At 45.7% G+C, this 23,162-nt stretch overlaps 1 protein-coding gene across 3 annotated transcripts in view; it reads right to left on the minus strand.

Moving 5' to 3' along the window:
* TCERG1 (transcription elongation regulator 1) overlaps positions 1-21,461 on the minus strand; it is a 33,571-nt gene extending 12,110 nt beyond the window's left edge. Inside the window, exons 1-13 of one of the 3 annotated variants that reach the window (XM_054389172.1) lie at positions 21,236-21,461; positions 17,673-17,825; positions 17,280-17,523; positions 14,344-14,586; positions 10,576-10,638; positions 9,106-9,306; positions 7,785-7,900; positions 6,612-6,700; positions 5,494-5,654; positions 4,622-4,688; positions 3,542-3,677; positions 2,567-2,656; positions 1,712-1,830 (exon numbers count right to left, since the gene is read on the minus strand). In XM_054389172.1, the coding sequence (XP_054245147.1) occupies positions 1,712-1,830; positions 2,567-2,656; positions 3,542-3,677; positions 4,622-4,688; positions 5,494-5,654; positions 6,612-6,700; positions 7,785-7,900; positions 9,106-9,306; positions 10,576-10,638; positions 14,344-14,586; positions 17,280-17,523; positions 17,673-17,825; positions 21,236-21,460 (1,907 nt within the window). In that variant the 5' untranslated portion in view covers position 21,461. Of the gene's footprint in view, positions 1-1,711; positions 1,831-2,566; positions 2,657-3,541; positions 3,678-4,621; positions 4,710-5,493; positions 5,655-6,611; positions 6,701-7,784; positions 7,901-9,105; positions 9,307-10,575; positions 10,639-14,343; positions 14,587-17,279; positions 17,524-17,672; positions 17,826-21,235 lie in introns of all 3 variants that reach the window. The other 2 variants (XM_054389171.1, XM_054389173.1) reach the window with 2 other exon arrangements.
* Positions 21,462-23,162: the final 1,701 nt, after the last annotated feature.

The raw sequence follows: 23,162 nt of genomic DNA on the forward strand, positions 1-23,162 counted from the left end.
TCTACAAAAAGAAAAAAAAAACAAAACTTCCTTTCTTGTGGGTGAGCAGTTCAGCCACCAGCCTGCCCAGGTACCTCAGAGCTGTGGAACTGAAAATTTTAGGTGCACTCACTTGCAGCCAAACCATGCTAAGAGTTGACCATGAGAAAAATCACCTGCTGGTATTAGTCACAATGGCTGAACCGTTATTTCGCTCCTACAGTGAACATTGCACAGCCTGACCTCAAACCACAGGGAGCTGAGGCATCTCCACACTACAGGCAGAGGGCTTTTGGCCCATGATCCCCACAGCCTTCCCTGAGCCTTCTCTCACCTCCAGGGCCAGATTCCAAGCTGTGCAGTAGATGTGGTACTGCCACTTACCTCGAAAAAAACCACTACTGTGCTTTTTCCAAGCTCTGATGCAAATCTGGCCCCAAGAATACGTGAGACACTTATAATCATACGAATGTTTTCATCACAGCATGGAAATAATTAGACTTGGAAAATCCAGCCTACTGTTGCTGTAGGGTAAATTGAAACAAGAAGAGAATTTGGTAGCTTATTCAAAAAGATTAGAAAGTGAATGTACAGCTATATTGAAGAACAAGAGCTGTTTAAGTGAAGTGGAACACAAACTCTTGAGCATGTTGGACTGAGATAGATGATAAAAAACCAGTCTGGCACTCACAGGAGTACAGCAATACCTTTAGACAAACACTGAAACCAGAAGACAAAGGATAAGATTAAACAAGACAGTATCTCAGCTGGAACTCTCTTTCCCACCCCAGCCCATAATCAGATAAGAGTCAGTCTCAATCACTGGAGATGAAGTTGAGGATACTAAAGCTAACACAACAGCCCACCTTAGTCTCAGAGTTATTTAAGCTTATGACTGATGAGCTTTTTCTTTAATCATTTCCATGCCTCCATTCTTCCCATGCTACTACAAAACTGCTACCCTTGTTAACTGAGCAGCTGGGTGTAACAATAAGAATTATTAATCACTTCTGAGGCAATTTAAAAGTTAGCATAACACTGCTTTCCCCCAGATTTCCAAAATGGGTCACTGAAAAAAAAAAGATGAAGCTGAAGTGAAACAAATGAGTTGTTATTTCACTGTAAAAGAATTCCTGTCAGCTAGGCCAAGAGGTGCTGAAAGAGAATGCTTTGGGGCTCAGCTGGTAACACAGGCACATAGCTAATGATCTCTGTGTGAGAAAGCTGGGAAACAAACAATCCAGGCAGTAAAATGTTGCATGTTCTGTACATTCACTGCATGGCCTCCCTGCTATCCCTGCAAGCAGGTCTGCACAGCAGGGGTATGTAATAATTTCTGTATTAAAGCAACCAAAACATTCTGCCTTATGATCATGAGCACACTTTGTAACCACAGATGCTCCTCAGCCCCTCCACACTGAAGAAACCTCCCTAGCACTTCTCAGGGACTACTGATCAGAAGAAGGCTATTACAGAAAACTTGTGGTGGAGCACAAGGCCTGTCTGACAGTCCAGAGTGCTGGGGACTTCTTCCAACCGCAGCAATCACTGTAAACCACAGGGTCTGTTATTTCATAGGACTATGTGAACACAAGCAGGCAAAAGAGGATTTCAACAAGATCTTGTGAATTTTCTCCTTTGCCCATTCTGAAAGAGGTTAATCTGCCTAATGTCACCCAACACACCTTGTTCTAATAGAGTTTATGCCTATGAGCAGGAAAGAAGCTCTTACCTTGGATTAATCTTTGCTTCTTCCATCATTTTCTTGAAATCCTCCTTGGCCTGCATTATTTTGTTTTTCTTCTCCTTGCGCTCCTCTTCTGCTCGCGTTTTCACATACTGATCAAACACCTACAGAAATACCAGTCACCAACACAGAGCATGCACACCTGAGGCCACCTCAACTCTAGGCAAAAGGGAGGGGGAAAAAAAACCCAAACCCTTTCCTCATTTTCTCTTATTTCCCTTTCTCCCATTTCTTCTCCTCTCACCACAGACCCAACAGAGAAGGCAGAACGAAGGGTTAGGGACCCTTTGTGTTTGAACATGTAGATTACCCCAACCTGCTGAACACGCAGTGCATGAACTGCATCTAAACACAGCCTGAGACCTGTGAAGCTTCTTACACTCCATGGTATTTTGACATTCCTCTGGGTCATACCTTTAAGCCAGCAGAACACTTCCTGCAATCTTGAAGTTTTCCATTTCCCTACATCCAGCTGAAGAAAAGCTTCTGGAGTGAGAACTTCCTTAACAATAAAAATGCACTTTAGGTCTTCCCCCACCCACTTTTTGTCATAAACAGATTATTCATTACACCAATATTTTGAAGAGATACTGGTGATTCCCACCATCTCATCCAGGTTTTGGGAGCTCTACGTAAGTACACAACTTTCACTGTTAAAATATTAGATCTTCCAACCACAGGAGAAATGAAACCATCAACTTGCTTCTTTTCTTGCTGGCTTCTTCTGTTACCAGACAAACCCTAACAACACTGCTTAGCCCGGAAGGTGAGCAGGGACAGAAGTAGCAGAGGATTAAAGATCTGTGTGTGGATGGGGAAAGAGGCTAACTTCTCTTTTACCTGTTTTCTTTCTTTTGGGTTGAGAAGTAAGTAACGAGGATCAAAAACTATCTTGTGCAGCTCTTTTTCCCACGTTGAAAAAGCAGAAACCTTTAATTAAAAGAAGTCAGAATTTAGCTGGTTAAGCCTCCTCAAACATACAGAAGCTGAACAGTTTTGCTGGAAAACTATAGAACATCTAATAAAAAGAGGAAAAGTACCTCATCCTGGAGTTTCCCTCACTAACAGATGATTCAACACTAATTGGCTCTGAAAACTGATAAATAACAACACACGCTTAATTACAGCTGCTGTGTGGCATGTAAAAACCCATCAATCCATCAGAAAAAAGCCTTCAGATTCTCTTATCATAGCCCACAGTTGCTCTGCATCTTTTGTATGTGTTTTGAGCACAAAAAGTTCTGCCACAAGAGATGGATTTGTGCTCACCTTAAATAAAGCTTTATCAAAACAACCACATAAACCCAAGTATGGAAACTAAGCAAAAGCTGCATAGGCAGCTGGAACCACTGTACTTCAAGTTTCTCTATACATTTACATCCTAATAGCTTCATTTCTGTGTCAAAGCTGACTGGCATCAAGCAGATTTCAAATTTAGTTGACTAAAAGTCAGCTTTGCTAAGAGCAAAGAGAACTCACTGCTCATCTCACATAGGAGCATTAAGAATGTGTCCAGTTTGACTGCTTTATTTTCTATGGCAGCTTTCAATTAGGTAATTACTTGGAAAAATAGTTTAGAAAAAATAAATCAGTCTGCCTGCATGCTGCTTAATTTTGGTCTCTTGGAAATCAAAGGTTTCCTATAACCACAACGCTCTTTGAAAGCCAGTACCAAACACATCCATTGCGCAGAGGAAGGATAAGATTGTTGGCCTCACAAAGCACTACAGGTTCTGAATTCCCCAAGAGCTGAAATCTCTGCCTCAACCACTCTTCTACCCCCCTCTCCCTCACACACACACAGATTTCTCTGACCCCTCTTTCTAGAAGCATGTCCTTGAACTGTTTCATCCGAGCCTCCAGTGGGACAATGGCTCTCTCTCGGGCGGCTTTAATTTCAGCTTCCATAGCAGCCTCCTTCTCTGAATCAATATCTTTGTTATCATCCTTCCTGAAAAAAAATTAAACACACAGCGTAACTAGGGGAAGTGATGTAACAAACCCTGCAGGTTAGAAATTAACTCCACCAGGACAGAATGGGCATGGCCAGTTACCTCAGAAGCACAGGCTTCCAGATCCTGAGAGCCGTTCTCTGAGAGCTTTTATAGCAGAGCAATCACCAGGAAAATCTGCATGCCTGAAGCTTTTGGCAACAAAACCTCCATGCACGGAAATTAACAAGATGGATAAACAAGCAACAGAAACAAACTATGCTGAACTCCACTCAAAATAGTCCTTGGATTCAGCAGCTGATACCATTTTTGATGATTGATGCTATTTCTCTATCCATGAATTTCAGCTGTCTCAGGGAAATATTTGAGCTGCCCAAGTAAAACAGCAGGAAGCTGATAACTGTCTTCACCAAAGACAGAAGAGGGCCACAAAGATGGTCCAAGGGCTGGAACACCTCTGCTATGAAGATAGGCTGAGGGAGCTGGGGTTTTTTAGCCTAGAGAAGACTTTGGGGGAACCTTAGAGCTGCCTTCCAATACCTGAAAGGATCCTGTGGGAAGGCCAGAGAGGGACTTTTTATAAGCATGTCTAGCAATAGGACAAGGGGGAATGGTTTTAAGCTGGCACAGAGGAGGTTTAGACTGGATCATAGGAAGAAGTTCCTCAGTAGGAGGATGGTGAGGCTTTGGAACAGATTGCCAGAGAAGCTGTGAATGCCTCCTCCCTGGGCATGTTCAAGACCTTGAGCAGCTGAGTCCAGCTGAGAGGCATCCCTGCCCATGGCGGGGATGTTGGAATAGATGATCTCTAAGGTCCCTTCCAACCTAAGCCATTCTGTGATTCTATCAGTTACTGCCCTGCTGAACACAAGCACAGCCCCTGCTCAGCTGAAGAGCCTCAGGTGTTTATCCCCACAGCCCCCTCAGCACTGATCAAACTTACTTGCGCTTTTTGATTTTGATTGGCTCGTCCTCGTTTGCATCCTCTGTGGATTCATGCTCTTCTCTGACTGTAACAGATTGCAACAACACTTTAGATGTCATGTTTATGAAGCTCCTAACTGACAAATGAAGACCTGTACACAAACAGAGGGCAATGTGTGCAGCAATGATGTGTCCAGGCAAAGGAGATAATGGGGCTTTCAGAATAACACTGTGGGAACTTGCCGGCAGGGCTAACTGACTTGTGGCCAGCTTTGGATTTAAAGTGACAAAACACTGACCTCTTGTTCCCAGGGGAAATACCCTCAGGCTGAACCATCCAGTTAAGCACATTTGGGTCTCCTGATCACCTCTTTGCAACTTTGCTCACCTCCAACTACCAAGCCCCTGTCCTCCCAGGATCATTTACAAGAACTCATGCCAAAGAAAGGTCTTATTTCAGCAGCCTCTTGAATGTTCTCTGCTCTTGGCAGCTGTTTCCAAGCTGCATCCCAGTTGGTGTTCTCCAAGATAAATGCTCTTCTGTGAGAGACTATTCCTACCTTATGATACATCTTTCCTGGCCCCCAAATTCCTCTTGCTTATAAGACACACACAACCTTTTTTTTTTTTGTCACTGAAGAATGTTGGGATTTTTTTTCCAGTCTGGTGTCATTTAGAAAACAGTTAACCTTTCTTTTCCTTGACAACCTGCTTCTTCACAAAGGACTCTATCAACCTCCATTCCCAACAGCCTTCTTCAATTCCAAAGCTGGACACACTTTTTAGTATTCCTGACATTTCTCTCGATTGTTTGGATGTTACCAGCTTTGGAAGCCAACACAAAAGCAGTGAAGACAAGGAGATCACAGAACCATTCAGTCATGTTCTTACTAAGTTTTTTTGCTTCTTCCATTCCTTTTTTGTGAGGAGGTTCTTGGATAATCTTGTCGACATCAGCTCTTCCAATGAGGTCGTCAGGTCGGTCCCACATGGACAGACGCGTGGTGGGGTTGTAGAAGAAGACACGCTCATCACCAGTCCACACCACACACCTGGGGATTTAACAGTCAGACACAAGACCTGGATCACACCTTGCTGTCCATACCTGATATCAGACTCAGAATGGAGCAAGCCCAGTGGTCCCAGGCAGACCCAGTGACATTCACTGCACCACTACCAGACACTCCTGCTGCCCAAATGGGACACGGAATCGCTGCTTTTCTTCCCTAGCAGACTGGAAGTGCAATGTTAAAGTGACTTCATCAGGAGCTGCAGCATGCTCAGTGCTTCTCCAGAAAAAGGCTTTGACAGGTGAATAACCTTTTGGGATAAAACTGATTTCATCTCATCACTGTCTCACAAAACGAGAGAAAAAGGAACCTAATGATTTTGCCAGAACTTAAAAAAGGATGGGATAAAACAACCACAGAGACAGTTTTAGGTAACAAACATCAATAAAAAAAAAGTGTCAACGCCTAAATTGCAAAAATTAAAACCATATCCATTTTTCACCTTGGCCATCCAAACAGGTACTACAGCAGAAGTAACCTCACCATGACATCAAACAGATGGGGCATCTGACCTGTATCAGTGCCAAGTGAAAACCCCCAAAGGATTGTTCTGGCCAAGTGTCACATCTACTCCTTCCCCACACCTACTTCCTTCCCTGCACCTACTTCTTCCTGGGGCAAAACAAGCCCAGGATTTTATTTTTTTGGCCAGTATTTCATTCTGCATCAGCAGGAACTGATAACAGCTGAAGGGGGCTGGGATATGAGATCTGTACTGGTAGCATCCCTTGCAGGACTGTGGTTTGTGCGTGGTAGGACAGCCACACAGACACCACGGGAAGTGTTGGCTGGAGGAAATTCAACATCATTTGAGACAGAAGTACACCAAGAACAGGACCTTCACAGACTGTTCTACCTAACCCAGAAGCCTTCCTGGTGGCTTACAGGCAGCAACGTTCCAGTCCCACAGTAACAGTCATAGGGAGAACCATCACCTACCATGGGGTTCCTGGAATAGGAGTGGTTGCTACTGGCTTGGCCTTCTGAGCTGCTTTCTCTTCTTCAGTCATCTCTTCCTCCTTCGGCTCCTCAAGGAAAACACAAGTTAGAGGGTTCATGCAATCACAGCTGGACAATTATTTACTATAAAGCAACCAATTTGTTTTAAACAGGAAAATGCATCTGGCAATATTTGGGTAACCAGCTGACAACTGCAGCTCATCCATGCCTGAAACAGAAGTGTGGGAATTTTAGCAGTAACTGCTGCTCAAAATTCTCCATTCAGAAAACCTCCAAGTGTTAGCTGAACTTTTGACTTCAGAGAAGTCTCATGGAAACTCCTCCATGAGTCCTTGAGTCAAGGCCTGAACACAGGGGCAAGGGTGAAGGTTCCCACAAAGAGATTCTGACTTATTCTTAAAACTAATTCACTTGAACACAAGACAGGGAACACAAAACAGTCAAAAATCTGCAGTCACGTTTCTGACTGTGCAGAAATAAAACCAGAGGCTCCAAAGTCAACAAGGTAGAGTGGAAATAAGCCTCAGCAACCAAATTCTGTGCTTTGGCCTACAAAGCTACATTGAAGTTGATAGAAATCAGCAGATAAGCTTTAATTTTTATTCCAACACCTCAGTGTTTCTACAACTAGGCTTTCTCAGTAGGACAAAATATTTTACAGGAAAACCTCATTTTGCTTCCTGCACTACAGACATTTTCTAGGACATGTTTCTAACAGACTCAGCTTATCAGTTACAGCACATGGAGAACATGTGAGCTTTGTTTTAAAGCTGTTCAAAATGAAGTATTAAAGGACTAGAAAAAAACCTATTAAGGATGTCAAACATTCAGGACAAATTTCATTTTCCTGAACACCTTAAAAATCAGCGAGACAAGATCATGTCTATGAGATGAGCTAACTTGACTTCCTTGCTCTTACTAATATTTTAGCTCACATACTCTGTATTTTTGCTTTAAATGTCTCTTTTCCTTACGTAAAAAAACATAATTTAAAAAAAAAAAAGCAGCAAAGCAGCTGAATCCAAAATCACCCCAGGAACTGAAGAACTCAAACTGTGGCTGCTGTCAATACGCCTGGTCTACAAATGCAGCCTCACTGGTAGGCTGTAGGGTTTAAAATGCTGACACTATTTGCTTTCAAGGATCTTTTACCTCCTTTATAAGTTCTTTTATAGGTTCTTCTTTTGGCTCTTCTTCTTCTGTCTCCATGGGTAATGGCTCCTCCGTGGGCTCTTTAATTGGCTCTTTAATCTTCTCTTCCATTTTTTCTAAATAAAGACAAAATTTTCCTTAGTGTTATTCCAAAACAATTCCAGAACCACAACAAATGTATTTTCCTCAGTATGATTTTCCAAGCAAAACAAAACTTAATTTTAATGTGTTTTCACTTTCTGTCCTTCCTGGATTTTGCAGTGTCTGCTTATAAAGACATAATTATTTCCTTCGCCAAGACCCGCTTGGGACTGGAAAACGAAATGCCGTAAGGCAGTCCTTTAATATCAAAAAGCTAAGTGAAATGTGCCAACAGAAAGAGCTGGAACGTCAATAAAAGTATCAGCCCACATTGCTACACTGAGGGCCATTTTAAGATTAGAAATGTTGATGACAAAACCCCATAAAAAGCAGAGAAAACTGATGGAGAATCACCTGAGGATTGCTCTGCCCCCATTTGAAAATTGTAACATGTATAATCTTTACTCAGCAAAATGGATATTTGCTGTCTGATGTTTTTACCTCAGTCAAAAGATCTGCTACTTAATGTTGATTAGGAAGACAAGTATGAACTAACCTAGCTGTGTGAGTGTTCTGAACTTCTCTAAACAAAGATTCCTTGGAATTCGAAGATTCAGCAGGCAATAAAAGAACAACTATTTGAGTCCAACTGGATTTGTGTTCCTATAAGGCTGCAAACTGACTAAAAACCACAGAATTTTTGCCCCTTCTTCCTTGTTTATGACACAAGAGTAATTTCACTCCAGGGTAACACCACCCATGGACATGATATAGATTCAGAGAAACACAGCTCATAGAACACAACCAGAATAGGACTTTTTTCCCCTCATATTCCAAATGTGTTTAAATGCTTAGCTTCTGGAGTTCAACATTCCAACAATCTTCATTCTCTCCTGGTTCACAGCCTTTAAAATATCTGCATTTGCCCCTCACTTTCTGTCTTTCTGCAACTGGAATCTCTTCACACAGTGAGTACATAAAGCACTTACTGTCTGCTGGAGTAGGAACTGACATTTACCCAAGTGCCAGGGGATTTGGGGACACCTCTAGAACCAAACACAGTGGGAAACAAAGAAACTGGAATGTTTAGACTGCAAACCAACTCAAATGGACACTTATGATCAGGATTTCAAAGCACTCTTAAGGGACTGGATATACTCTGCTGCACTTTTTCAATCACAACCACTGATGCTCCAAGCAGCCTTGCCTAGAATGCAGCCATAGTAAGAACAAAGAGCACCTTTCTCTTTCAGCTCTTGAGGTTTCTCCCACGTTGACTCCAAAGTCCTGTTGTTATAATAGTAAGTCTTCCCATCTGCTGTCTTGTACTCTGTCCACTCAGAGACTGCACTGGCTCCAGCCAGCGTAGCAGGCGAAGCAGCAATGGCAACCTGGGGGTGGATCATGGGCACGATGGGAGGGGCCATGCCTGGCAGGACACCTGTGGGGAAAAGGGGGGAAAAAAGGAGGGGAAAAAAAAAAAAAAAGAAAAGAAAAAAAAAAAGGAAAAGGGAAAGAAACCAGTAAGTGACAAGGAAGTACCTAAGAGCAAAACCCTAGCACTTCACTGACTTCATTTACAAATAATCAGCCTATAAAGATTGTGTCCAGATTCAACTGCATCCCTCCTCAGCTTCCTCTCCCGTACAACCAGCAACGCCCCACTCAGGTTTTTACTTTTACACTGATGTGCAATTCTGCACAATGCTTGAGAGGTTTTATATGTTTGCTTTAAGACTTCAAAATTAAGTGTTCTGTTTGCTAAAAAAGTCTGTATTAGATCTTTGTAGAAAATTATTTTAAAATTATCAACTCCTCTGCTTAATTTGTCATTTAGGAGAGATTCCTATTGCCCTTGAAAAAAAATACAGCAGTGGCTTGAATTTGAGCCATACAGTATGGAGCAGAACTCTGAGAAATCTTAAATCCTGACTTGGAAAATTAATGTGAATTCAGAGCATTGGATAAAAGCTGATGTGAAGGATATAATTCCCAATTGTGTGGTGATTTTGTTCAGTGCTACAGACTGATGGGAAAAAAAAAACAACTAAGCAAGTTTTATTCACACCCTTAAGTAGATATCCAAAGGAATACCACATTACCCTGTTATTTCTCTGGTCATCCCCACCAAATGGATATACTGAGCTGATCTGGATATCAAGTCTAGAAACCCAAACTGGATAGGACTAGAACTACAAGATTATAATTTTGAGGTTTTAGCATTTCTCTGAAAAGGTCTTTGGAAATCCCAGAAAAGCACACATTGCACATTGCCAGCAAGTGCTCTCAGCAAGTGACTTTACTTAAACCCACAGTTTGAAGAATGAAATTCATACTGGGACGCACAAACACGCACACCAACATGCGAGCACAGTCATGTCACTGCACATGTGGAGGTAAGAAAACAAAAACCCACACACAAGGAACTCAGAACTCAGGAGAATGGGCATGAGGAGATTCACACTTGTTACAGAACTGAGTGATTAAAGTGTTCTGGAGTTTGGGTATGAAATAAGCTAACACTACCAGTTATGTGGGCAAGTGATTTCCTGGCCAAACGGGATATTTGCATTTATACTGGTTTGAAAAAGAAAAGTATATAAATATTCATTCAGTTGGGGAAGCAAATAAATAAAGAAAAGATAAACAACAACATTCACTACCATGCCAACTTACAGACAAAACGAACTAAGATGGGTTGGAAAATTACCGGTCTTGGTGGTAGCGACTGTCTTTACATACGGGCAGCTGACTATTTGCATCATTGCTACACCTGCAAAAGGGACAAGCAAGCATGTTGGAAAGCTGCCAGCAGAGGTCAGCTACCACGGTGGGGGGGCTGGATGCTACAGGTTTCCTGCTACCATTTAGGGTGCCACTTTATGCTGGCCTCCCAGCCAGAAATGTTCATCAGTTTTGCTCTGATGTTTTATGCCAGATCAAACAGAAAACTAATTGTAAGCTGCTGCAACCATTTCTGCCTACATTAAACCAGCTCTTGAGCACCTTATTAGGATGCCATTAAGTAGAAAAAAGGTGTTTCATTGAAGACTCAGGGGTTTAAGTTCAGCCAAGGGGGGAACTCAGATCTCCTTGCAGGGCAGTGCCATGGGAAAATGCCCCACTGGGGCTGTGGTTCTCCTCCAACAGACTCTGCTGGGACAGAGCCATCAGGGAGCAGCCACGGAGCAAACCCAAAGGTCTCTGCTGCTTGCAGGCTGCTGCTGCATGTGGAAGGCAGTGGCAAGAGCAGAAGGACAGATTGAACTACTCAGACTAGCAAGGCATGTAGGGGCAAAAGCCAAGCTCCACTTGGAGTGAAAGCTGAGGTTACAGGGTCATAGGGGAAGGCTGGAGGTGGAATAAGGAGGGAAGAGAAATAGAAGCAATGAAGCTGCACAGAGAGGGGCACGCAGCTGCACTGGGTCAGTGGCAGCAAATATTTTCTTTATTTTGTGTAATCAAGAATGTCAGGAGCTGAAAAATGCTCTTAAAGCAACATAACCAGTCCTCAAAAAGGTAGCATCATGCACTGTTCTGCTCTCCAGCTCAGTAAGAAATAACACAGGCCACAAAGAGGAAAGCATCTCATTCTCCTCTATCAGACACAGAATTCAGTGGGAAATCAGACAGGAGGAAGGGAAATGCATTTGAAAAAGGAAGGAAAGGAAATTGTAAAAGTTCTCTCTATGTTCATCCAGTCTGGACACTCAGAAACTGAAATACTTCAGAAACTTCCCCTTAAATGGTTTCAATTCCATCATCTGAGGTTGGAAATCCTCCAGCACAAAGTGAAATTAAACCCCTGGGTTTAGAACCAAAGACATTTCTGTTTTTCTTCATTAGAGATCTGGTATGGAAATCACACAAAAATCCTGCCAATTGATGGGAAAATATTTCTGAGAAGGCAGAATTGTAATGTCTTTAATTATAATTCCAATGAAAGAATCCCAAACTAGATTAAAAAAAAAAAAAGTATGAATTGAGATATAAAAGCATTGACTCAGACATCACTGAATGAAGATCTTGTCTACATTTGGGGGTGGGGGGAAGCCTTCATTTGATGTACTTGAAAATGAATCTGAAAATTGCTTTTGTTGAGGAAGTTACAGCAGGGCTTAAAAGTGGGTCAGTGCAAATAATGCCATCTGTGGGCTCCCTGAGATTAGAGAGACTGCAGCACAGAGCAGTTAAATATCTAGGCTGTTTCCTCTGCCAAGTGCATTCCTAACCACACAACTAGCTTTTAACATGTAAATTAAGAGAGAGCAGCCTTACTTTTTAGATCTGAGATTATCAGATACCACCAATCAACTTTTCCACTGCTCTGGCTTGCTAAGTACAATGCAGAGATTAACCTGGCAGTCACTTGGCCGCAGCATTGTGCAGCTCTGGCTCTCCAGCTGGCTGATGTATCTAGTGCCAAACCCCAAACACATTAACCTCCATAAGCCTTTCTGACCTCACCTTACGCTGCCATGAAGTAATTTTGACTTCTCTGTTGTTTCTAGTTAAATATTTTAAAGGTTTCCTTTTCCTTTACAGTGCTTATAAACCACCACAACCAAGTCAAGCCAGAATTAGCTGAAGGAATTAGACTGATTTTATTCTGTAGTTCAGTAAAATGACAAATTAGACTCATTAGTGGAAGCACACAGTGCACTGCTGGGTATCCTTCCCATGTCTTATGGGCTCATCTCACTGTGAGGTGAGGCCAAAGCCTGGTTACCAGGGACCTTCTGAAAAAAAAAATCACCTTCAAACATGAGTTTAAGAAGATGGTTTTGCTCTATCTTTCTTAAACTACTGCACTACACACGAAACTGACAGAGCTTACCAAAAAACCCAACCCAAGCACACCTCCCAGTGTGTCTCCTGCTCTGACCACTTTCACCTGACGATATCCCTCACAGATATGGAATGATCTCTCACTCCATGTTGTTTCCTTCCTGGCAGCATCAGAACTGCAGCTCAGAGCGTTCAGCTGCCCACCTTTAAGGCTTAACTCTTGTTATTTTTCTTCCAAAGCTCACAAATACACAGGCATCAGAATTCTCCCTCTGTCCTTTATCTTTGCTCAGCCCTGAACATCAAGTTCAGAATGGAATTTCTTTCCTGTCTTAGAACAAGCCCTACACTGTGAAAACCACAGTGTACTACACTGGGATTTCCTTTTCAAGCAAATTACTGACTGAAGGAGCTTTGCCCAGATATTTTAGAAGCCTGTCCTAACAGGAGAGGCAGCTACAAGCTGTTCCTCTCTCCCAGTTATAAGAACTAACATCCATTTTAACTCCTTTGGTGCTTATATCCTTTATCAGGAGCATTCTGATGGATTACTTTTCATCCAGCCAATTCAATGCAAGGTCAAGGCCTCCCTTCCTGCATCCCTGATCGATGCACTGAAAGGACAGCAGGAACTGGGTGGGTGGTGATCTCACTCAGCTTGTAGGGAGTAAAAAATGGGAGCAAGCTGCTCTGAGCTGCTGCTTTGTGATTGTTAACAAGAAACTACAGGAAACTAACTCATATCCAACATAACTGCAGTCTTGAACCTCCCTCTGCAACTGAAAATCACCAGCTCTTGGTGGATATTTAGTGAAAAAGTGTTAATTACTTCTAGGCTGGAACAGGAACTCAGCTGTATCCATGCATGCTGGTATATGGTATTTAACCAAGGAATAGCTTTAGCAACCTCTCAGGAAGAGCTTTGCTGCAGTCACAAAATTTTGCCAGCCTAAAATCACTTTCTTAAGCATCTGAATGTTTGATGAAGACTTCAGAGGATATCATTTACCCTGGAACCTGTGGGCTGCCACCCAAGATTTCTTCCTGATGGTCTTTTCATCTAAAACCTGTGAGCAGTATCATGGCATCCTGAACACCTCCATCACAGTCCCCAGCTCAAACTTAACACTTGGTATGCACACTCACCATCCCCCCTGGCAGCTGCAAGCCCAGGGAACTGCAGACACCTCACATCACTCAGGGACAGTGTATCTGAAAGGCTGCTCATAAATGCATAATTTTCCTTTCCTTCAGCTATAATCCATTCCTTCAGAAATACTTCTGCACAACACTTAAGGTCAAAATAAAGCAGGTAGAAGTAGTAAAATACAGAGCTACAATATTCCCAGTCACAGATGGGCCATGCCTAGCAGCTCTCCTTTAATATTAACTAGGATGACAAGGTAGATGTGTGCCATGAGACTGAGAAGTGTTTGGTGCAATTCTTGTGTTTTCCAATCATCTAACAGAAAAAGGTTTTTACAGGTCTAAATGCAGCTGTTTTCTGAGGACTAGAAGTCAAAAAATGCCACATTCTAATGCAAAAGTCTGTCTGCTGACCCTGAATTTGTTCAGAGCTACTCTAGTGGAGAGGATTCAGGAACGTTCCGTACACAGTGGACACATGAGTGCAAACAAATTGACAACATGGACATGTAGCAGACAAGACAGTTACAGTTTGCCAATTTACCTGGAAGTGGAATAGGCATGCCAGGAAGGGGGACACGAAATGGAGGTACCATTACTGGTGGAAAAGCAGGAATTGCTGCAGTTGGCTGCGGCACTGCATGAGGAACTGCAGGAGGCAATGTCTGTGGGACTGGCTGGGGTACAGTCTGCACAGGTGTAGCAGAAGGAGCAGAGGTTGAAACACTGACTGATGGTGTGGCAACTGAAACACCCGAACTCGGGGTCTGGTCTTGTGTGGTAGGTGCTGATAAAAAAAAACAAAGAACACCTTGTATCTTCGACACTGCAAAAGAGGTACTGCAAACATACTGGCTCTCTGTTTCCCACAGACCTTACAGCAGCAGATATGCTCAGATATCATCAGCAGGAAGACACTCTTGGACTGAAAAAAACAACACACCTTTGCCTTCTCTGTAACATTTAATATCCACAAAGTCAAGTTCAGATTTTACTTTGTCCCATTCTTCACACCTACCAAGTCTAGAGCAGTAACAAGGGTGGATTTAAAGGACAAACACAACCTGAAATGTGCTCTGCATTCCTGCTCAGGGAAACTGACAGGGAAGACTGCAGAGTGTTTCAAATGGGAGAAGGTTGTGAAATCAACACGTTCTGCTTTTTGGTAACAATGGCAGCAGCATGTGCATGACACCAGTCCGTCTAAAATTATGTTCAGTAAGCTGTGATCCAAGAATGGAAAAATGCCAATTAAAAAAAGTGTAAATAAGCAAGGAAAAAGCAAGTACTTTTGTTCAGAAGCTGCAGGAACTTTCTTGGTCTTCAGTGCCTCCCAGTGGGAAAATGCACTGCTGGCATCCAATTCCATAATCCTTGCAGCATGACTGGAATCAGCCCTTGGCTGAGGATAACATGTGCTGTGCATCACAGCACTGGCAAACAGGATCAGAGCCAGGCCAGGACCAGTTCAACTCACCCACCAGCCTTGCCAATTTGCACACTGAGATTTGGTGGAGATTTAGGAGGAGGAGCTTTTGTAAAAAATGAGCTAATCAAATACAAAGCAAGCACACCAACTTCTGACTGTGCTCTATACAGGCACACTCTGCATTTTCTTCAGCATTTACCAGCGGCATTCCCAAGAATATATCACTATTAGCAGATTTAAATAAAGATTTTGATCTGTTTCTAAGTGTTTCAGAAAGAGTGAAGGTTCTTAGCACTGCCTAAAATTGAGGGAAACAGAGCAGACAGTCAGTATGTGATTTAAGTCCTAAAGTCATACCAGAACCAGACAAGAATGAAGCTCAGCCACAAGTCCCATTTTATTTTTTTACAGGCCACGGCTGAGTCATTATTTTAAATGATAGAATTTTATCACCTAGGCACAGACACCAACAGTAACAGTTCTTGAAAGCAAAGGCAAAGTTTAGCAGGTAAAACAGGTAGAAGTGGGACAGATTCTCAGCATTGTTAGGAAACTATGCTTCAGAGAAGGTGCAGAAAAGTGTTCAAAAGTAGGACCAGTTCTCAAAAGCCTGGCATTGGGCCAGAAGCTAACACTCACCTCCTGCCTGGCTCTTGGTACTCAGCAAAACAGTTAGAGTAGATCAGATTTCAACAACACAGCACTAAGCTACCTTTTGAATTAAAGGGGAGCCCTACAATGCTTTGAGCAACACAATTTGCTGCTCTAATGACCTGTCCTCCCTTCAGGGTTAACTGAAAGGATAATTTGAGAGTTACCAAAACCTGACTCCCTTTCACACACAGATCTCTGAAGTTTGGGTTAGATTCTGAGTGAAGCCTGACTTGTTTCCTTTGTTGAAAGAAAAAGATGAAGGAGTTCCAGAAGATGCAGCTATAGCCTCCAGCTGGAGTGACAACAGTTCAGGAGCTGCTCATCTTTTGCACACTCCTTGGCCTGACTCAGTGCCCATATTCTTGTCAGAACATCTCCAGTGACCAGGACTGTCCAACAACAGGCTCCTGGATCAGCACAGATGCTGTACTGAACCAGCCCTGCACTCAGGTACACTGCCCAGGCTGCTCCATGACCAGCTCACCTTGCTTTGTGCACACCAGCTGATCTTACTCCTTGTCTGCTGCTGACACATTTGTGTGCCTACAGCATGGAATATGCATCTCTCTGCACCAGAGGCACTTTGCTAGCACACCCATAAGCCCCAGTATAGGACAAATCTCACACTGTTGATATGATCTGCAGAGACTGTGGATAAACATGCACCATGTGCATGCTGCAGGGATTCAGGTTCCTTTTCTCTTCTTGTTCTCTCAGCTGGAAAACCCTTAAAAGCAAAGGCTCAGCCCATGTCAACTGCAGCAAACTTCACACTATTATTCAAAGGTCACAACGAACAATAAGGGCTCTAGGGATTTTTTTTCCTCATTCATGCAGCTCTAGCAAATGGGAACTTAGAGGCTTAATCAGAAGAATAATACCAATGAAAGCAGAAGCAGCTCCATGCTGCAACCACCCAACTCTGCCAGCCCAGGAGCAGCATTCAAAGATCCTGCCTCTTAAAGCCACTGAGGCCATGTTGAAAACAAAGAGGCAAAGGCTACAGCTGTAATTCCTACCTCAGGTTAACTTTTCTAGTGAAATGCTTTTAAAAACAAATTAGCTTTAGCTACAGTCAAAAGAAAATGGATGCATAACAGTTTTGAGATGATGTGGTAACAGCAGAGGGAAAATATAAAAGACCTAAGGGAGAAGGGCTGCATGCTGATCTAGCATCACTGTCTTGGAGTAACTTTCAGACTTGGGCGGAAATAAACCAAACAGGTTCGCATGCAAGGTTCTTCTGGATTAAATGTGTACTTGAAACTCATACTCCACTTTCGGTTGGAACAACTTCCTCCTGGATCCCAAGATTTTGCTGCAGCAACTCCCCACAGCAGCATCCCCACCACCTGCTCCCCACCACCATGAAGCTGGAGACAGCCTGGGTTACTCACTGGAGATGGTCTGTGACACTGAAGTGGCTGTGGTGGTGGTGGAGGTCGTGGAGGACTGAGTGCTGGAGGAGGTGGATGGAGATGCTGCAGAAGCAGGGCTGCTGGTGGTCGGCGTGGAGGCACCAACAGCCTGGGCCTGGGCCTGCGCCGCCAGCATGGGCGTCAGCTCTGACTGCTGGATCACCTTGACCCCATCCGGCTTGGTCCAGGCTGACTCACGCGTGCGTGCGTTGTAGAAGTACACCTGCAGGCCAAGAACTCACCGTCAGACCAGGGCTCTGCACCAGCAGCAGGCAGCTCCTCCTGCCTTACAAACAGCCACCAAGAGCGCTGGCTGTGCTGCGGTGCCAGCAGCAACCGCCCCTCGCCTGGCTGCCCTGGCAGCCTCCTTACCTTGCCATCCGGGGTCTTGTTTTCTACCCAGATCTCTTCAGCTGGAGGCATTGCTGGCGTGCCAGGAGCAGTGACAGGAGGCATTCCTGGAGGGAACATCATACCAGGAGGTGGTGGCATGCTACCCATGGGAGGAGGCATAAATGGTGGTCTCTAAAGGCATATAACAACAATAGTGAGGATAATGTAGTCGTCCAGCAGAGCTTTCCTTCATTAGCACACCAACAAAGCATAGCCACAGCAACCTTAAAACTCTGCCAGGCCTGACAGCTGCTTCAGCCATCTCATGAGACCCCAGCTTGGAGCTCTGTCCAGCTCTGGATCCCCCAACACAAGAGTGACAACAAACTGTTGGGAGTAGGTCCAGGAGGCCACAAAGATGATCAGAGGGCTGGAACACCTTCCGGGGCTGAAAGAGTTGGGGTTGTTCAGCCTAGAGAAGAGAACGTTCCAGGAAGACCTTAGAACAGCCTTCCAGCATTTGAAGGGAGATACAGAAGAGCTGGGGAGGGACTTTGTACAAAGGCTTGTAGTGACAGGACGAGGGGTGACAGATTCAAACTGGAAGAAGATGGATTTAAACCAGACATTAGGAAGAAATTCTTCCCCATGAGGGTGGTGAGGCATTGGAACAGGTTGCCCAGATAAACTGTGAAGACTTCAAGCCTAGGAAGTGTTCAAAGCCAGGTTGGCTGGGACCTTGAGAAACCTGGTCAAGTGGAAGATATCTCTGCCCACTGCAGAGTAGGGGTGGAACTAGATAATCTTTAAGGTCCTCTCCAACCCAAACCAGTGATGCAATGCTACCAGCTCAGAGAACATGCTTCCTGACGAAGCACCAGCCCTGGAACAGCAGCTGCTGTGAGCACTTCACTTCTGAGATGCTAACAGAAATGCAAAGCATAAGAAAAAAATGCAGCATGAGAAGAAGTGGGGTGAAAGAAAACTCTCCTGAAATGGAGAAAATATCCCAGTGCAAGAAAGAAAAAGAATGGAAGAACTATTCTTAATAACCAGCACTTAGCCATGCCCAGCTGTGAATCAAACATCCCTGGGCAGTCACGCAACAGCCCTTCCACTAAAGAAAGAGAACAAAGATTTAACTTATGAGCAAGCACCAATTCATCAGCACAGCAGAGCAGTGGATTTCATTACAACCCGTTACACGCCTCCATTTCCCATTTACTAAAATTCCAACTGGTGCTAATTTGGAAAAAAAAAACAAACAAAAAACAAACCCACAAAAAAACCTATCAAGCTCCATTTTCATTTCTGCATCATCACAAGAAGGCCAGAAGTGCCCCTGCACAGCACTGCTCCCTAAACATCTGCTTTCTGAGGCTAGGGACAGCAAGTTCTGCTCATCTGGAGTGCTCTGGATTTCCCTGAGAACAAACAGCACAGCAAATACATCCTTATAAAAAGACAGTCAGTAGAATCCACCAAGTTCTGAACTCACTCTGCACACACCTACAGCTGCCCTCACTACCTCCATCACTTCAGTCCTCACTCAACTCCTGATTCAGAAGGGTTACTCTTCACAAAGGCAACTCCAAGACAGCTCACAGGCAGGGATGTCTGAGCTGCTGCTCTGCTTGATGACAGAGCAGGAGTGGAACCAAGCCCGGGAGGTGTGCAGTGAGCCCTGTGCCACAGGAGCTGGTGGTTCAGTGTGACATGAACCCCAGGCTGTACCCTGTGCCAAGAGCTGGGGTGCAGCTTTCAGGGCAGTGATCAGTGTGTGCTGTGTCCTTGCCACCTATCTGCATTCGGCTTCTTTTAGAAGTTTCCCTGAAATCAAAATCTCTGCTGTAAGAGTGATATTTTAAACTGCTCTTTAAATCCCTGGGTTTTGTTAAATCCTGCTACAAAGTCCAGAGCACATGGACAGAACTCAAAACACACACACAAAAGAGCAAGGTAACTACAGCCTTTCTTTCCTTCCATTCTCCTGTACAGCTCCTCCACCTGTCACCAGATTGTCTCTTCACTGCTCTCCAGTCTGTGAGAAAAATCCAGCAGAGCTCATTTCTGCCTGCTGCTGCTGCTTTGCCCCCAGAAAGAGATTAGTCCCTTACAGGGCAGCCCTGGGAGCTAGAAGGGGGTAAGGGCTGTCCAGCCAGGGCATCCAGAACACCCTCCAGCTCTTCTCCAAGCACATCTTCTCCTCACACAAGGCCTTTCAGCATCCTGTCTTCCTTTGCATCAGGAACAGGGTGAGGAGCTGAAGCTCAAACACTTGGTGCAAAGCACAGGGCTGATGTGGTGTGAAACATTTACACACTTGATGAGTGGGCTCCACATGTGATTGTGAGTTGTAGAAGACACCCTGACTGCATGGCAAAAACAGCTCTGATGGCACAGCTGAGAGCTGCAGCATGTTCAGAACACAAGCCAAACAGAGCTACATGGTGAACTGATATAAGAGTAATGGCGGGGGGGGGGGAAGCTCCCACAGCTCTGCTACCAAAAACCATATGCAAAGCAGGGCCTAAAATGTCATGGAATACCCCAAGACAGCATGTTCTCTTTCCATCTTGCCCACATCCCTGTTTTTCAAAGTAAATTTTCCACCACTAAAGTCACTATTCTAGCACAAACAGTGGATCTGAAACACGAACAAGCTATGGTCTCTTCACAGATGTGTGGGGCCTGTTAGACTGTCTCTGAAAAGCAGGCAAAAGAACTTAAATATTCGTCCCCATGAAATACAGACAGAATTCTACCTGGTTTGAGCACAGCAGGCTCACCCAACCCCTGAAAGTGCTAGGACTGCTTTCAGCTTAAACCAAAAACCAACCAGCAGAACAATGAACACAAGGCAGAGCATTCTGCCTCTGCCAAGAGTCATCTCATGTCAGCACAAGGGCCACCTCATCTGCTCCAGCCAAACATGGAGCCTACTCTGAGATTTTTCTTTAATTGCTAGATTTTCCTTTGTCTGTTTTGACAACTTCTGATGAACCTTCCTGAACACAGTGCTGCAGTGAAACACACCTCACCACTGATCAGATTCCTACATCTTGGAATGACTCCCGCCCTCCCCACCCACCCCTTGGTGAGCAGCAGTAAATAGCACAGCACAGCAGCAAGGGCAGGTGTGGCTCTGCTGGCACCCACACATGATTCAGCTGCACCTCCTCCCTCCCTCCAGCCTTGCCTCTCCAAGGGCATACAGGCAGAATTTGGGTAGCCCCAGAAGGCTGGTGTGTACTTCAGGTGCTGGCTATGAGGGCACACAAGCTATACCTCATGTTCTGTATGGCCACAGGGCACCAGCACCAAGTCAGGTTCTAATAGAGCCTCTGCTGGTGAGCATAAACCAACTGCATAATTGGTTCATTTAGAACCGCCTCAAGCAGCTGAACAAGCTGTGTTTACATACCACAGGTATGCATTAGGTTTACAACACCATGCACCAGCTTTGTGCTTTCATCATGCCCTGCTCTCCTTTCATTATTCCCACACATGCAAACAAACAGGGAAAAAAAAATAAAAAGGAAAAACCCCAAGCCCTAAATCCCAACTCAACAAACCCAGAGATTTCCCCCCCGCTTCTTTACCTGTAAATGTGGAGGTCCCATCGGGGGAGGAATCCCTCCTGGAGGCGGCATGGGAGGCATGTTGGGGTCAAAGGGAGGACGTCCAAATGGGGGGCGAGGTGGCGGAGGGGGCCCTCGCATCATGCCGAAGGGTGGAGGTGGCCGCATGAGTGGCGGGGGGCCCCGCATCACCGCGTTGGGTGGGGGAGCTGGGCCACGAAACCTCAGTGCTTGCTGCTGAGCCATCCTGTGGAGAAGGCCAAAGGCACACAGTTTATTTCTGCTTGCTGCTCAGGAGTAGAGAAAACCAATTCTTACAGCAAACACAGAAAAACCCTAATAAAAATGGAAAGGGCATGGAAAAAAAACGCCAGGCTTGACTCGACCAAGTTAGGCGTGCTTAGCTAGTGAAGAAACCACTTCAGCAATTTCTTCCACTTCACAATTCAAGTTTATTAGTCCTCCACTGTTAATTTTCAGTCATGGAATGAATAACCTAGAGATGGGATCAGGGTTGGCAAGCACTGCAGAGCCATACCCAGATCTGCCAACACTCCTTCAACACAACCTGCAGCTGCCTCCTGTCTGCATGTGCGTCCTGGAGCTCTCAAGCCACGGCCCGGCTGTCAGTCGGGTGCCAAGGGTTTAATTATTGTGCAGAATGGGTCTCTGCACGGCCTGCCTACATCCTCTGCATCTGTGACCTCTGACAGGATGTGAACCCTGACCATCGCGCTAAACCCACTGTGCCACCCAACCCTCCACACAGGGAGCCTTGTTAAGTGTAGATATAGAAAAAACGTTCACCTTTGGAACCAACAAACGCTCTTCTGCTGCTCTCAGGAAAACAATTTTGCCCACCATTTAGTGCCAGTGCAATACCAATGTTGGCATGATGACTCAAAATTGAAAAAAACAAAGGTTATGAGAAGGTGAACAGCGACAGCCCCGCGGCTCAGCGCTGGGCCGCTGGGCAGCCCCTGCTCCTGCTGACCTGCAGGGCCAGAGCAGCGCTGCTCGGCGAGAGCGGGCACAGGGGACACCGCCGGGCGCCCCGACCAACCCCTCAGCCCAACTCCACACCCGGGAGCGGAGCTTTCCCCGGTGAACGGCCTCGGCCCGGCGACAAGGGCTCGGCTGCCCCGCGGGGCCCGTCCGGCGCGGGCGCACGCGGGAAGAGAAAATGGAGACGGCGAGAGCAACTCCCGCCGGCCCGCCCGCCCCGGCCCCGCCCCGCCTCGCCTCATGGCCGCGCCCAGGTCCCGGCCTAGCCCCGGGCCTGCAACCCCGCCGGGCGCAAGCCGAGCTCACGAGCGACCTGGGGGAAGGCCGAGCAGGGCCGAGCCAGGCCAGGCCAGACCAGACCAGACCAGACCACGCCAGAGGCAGGCCAGACCGCGGCCCCCGCCCCCAAGAGCCCGTCCCCAAAAGCCGGCCGCCGGTGGTACCTGAGCTCGCTGCCGTACCGCTCCGCCGCCGCCTCCCCCTCGCCACCACCGGCCCCTGCGCCGCCGCCTCCGCCCCGCTCCGCCATCGCCGCCTCGCAGCGCCACCGAGCCCCACCGCCGCCGCTGCCGCCCCAACCCCGCCGCGCCCCATTGGCCGGTTCGCACGCCTGTCAACATACGTGAGGCGCGGTGCGCCCTGCGATTGGCCGTCTCACCCGCCGACTTTGAATGGGGGAAGACAGGCGCTCCGGGATTGGCTGCGCGCGAGCGTTCCGCGCCGCATACGCACGGGTCACGTAAGGTGTGACCTGCGTATAGGACCGGAAGCAGTCTTACGTCAGAAGGAACAGGCCCCAGAGAAGAAAGGGACGGACGCTGTAACCAATCAACGGGCAGAATCCCGTGCACCAATCCTGCCCCGCAGGGGGCTGCTCACTTCAACCAGAAAGCCAAATCGGAGGCGTCACCGCGCAGGGGGCTTCCAGCAGCAGCCAATGGCG

Source organism: Indicator indicator, chromosome 18 (genome assembly GCF_027791375.1).
Source record: "Indicator indicator isolate 239-I01 chromosome 18, UM_Iind_1.1, whole genome shotgun sequence".
Taxonomy (NCBI): domain Eukaryota; kingdom Metazoa; phylum Chordata; class Aves; order Piciformes; family Indicatoridae; genus Indicator; species Indicator indicator.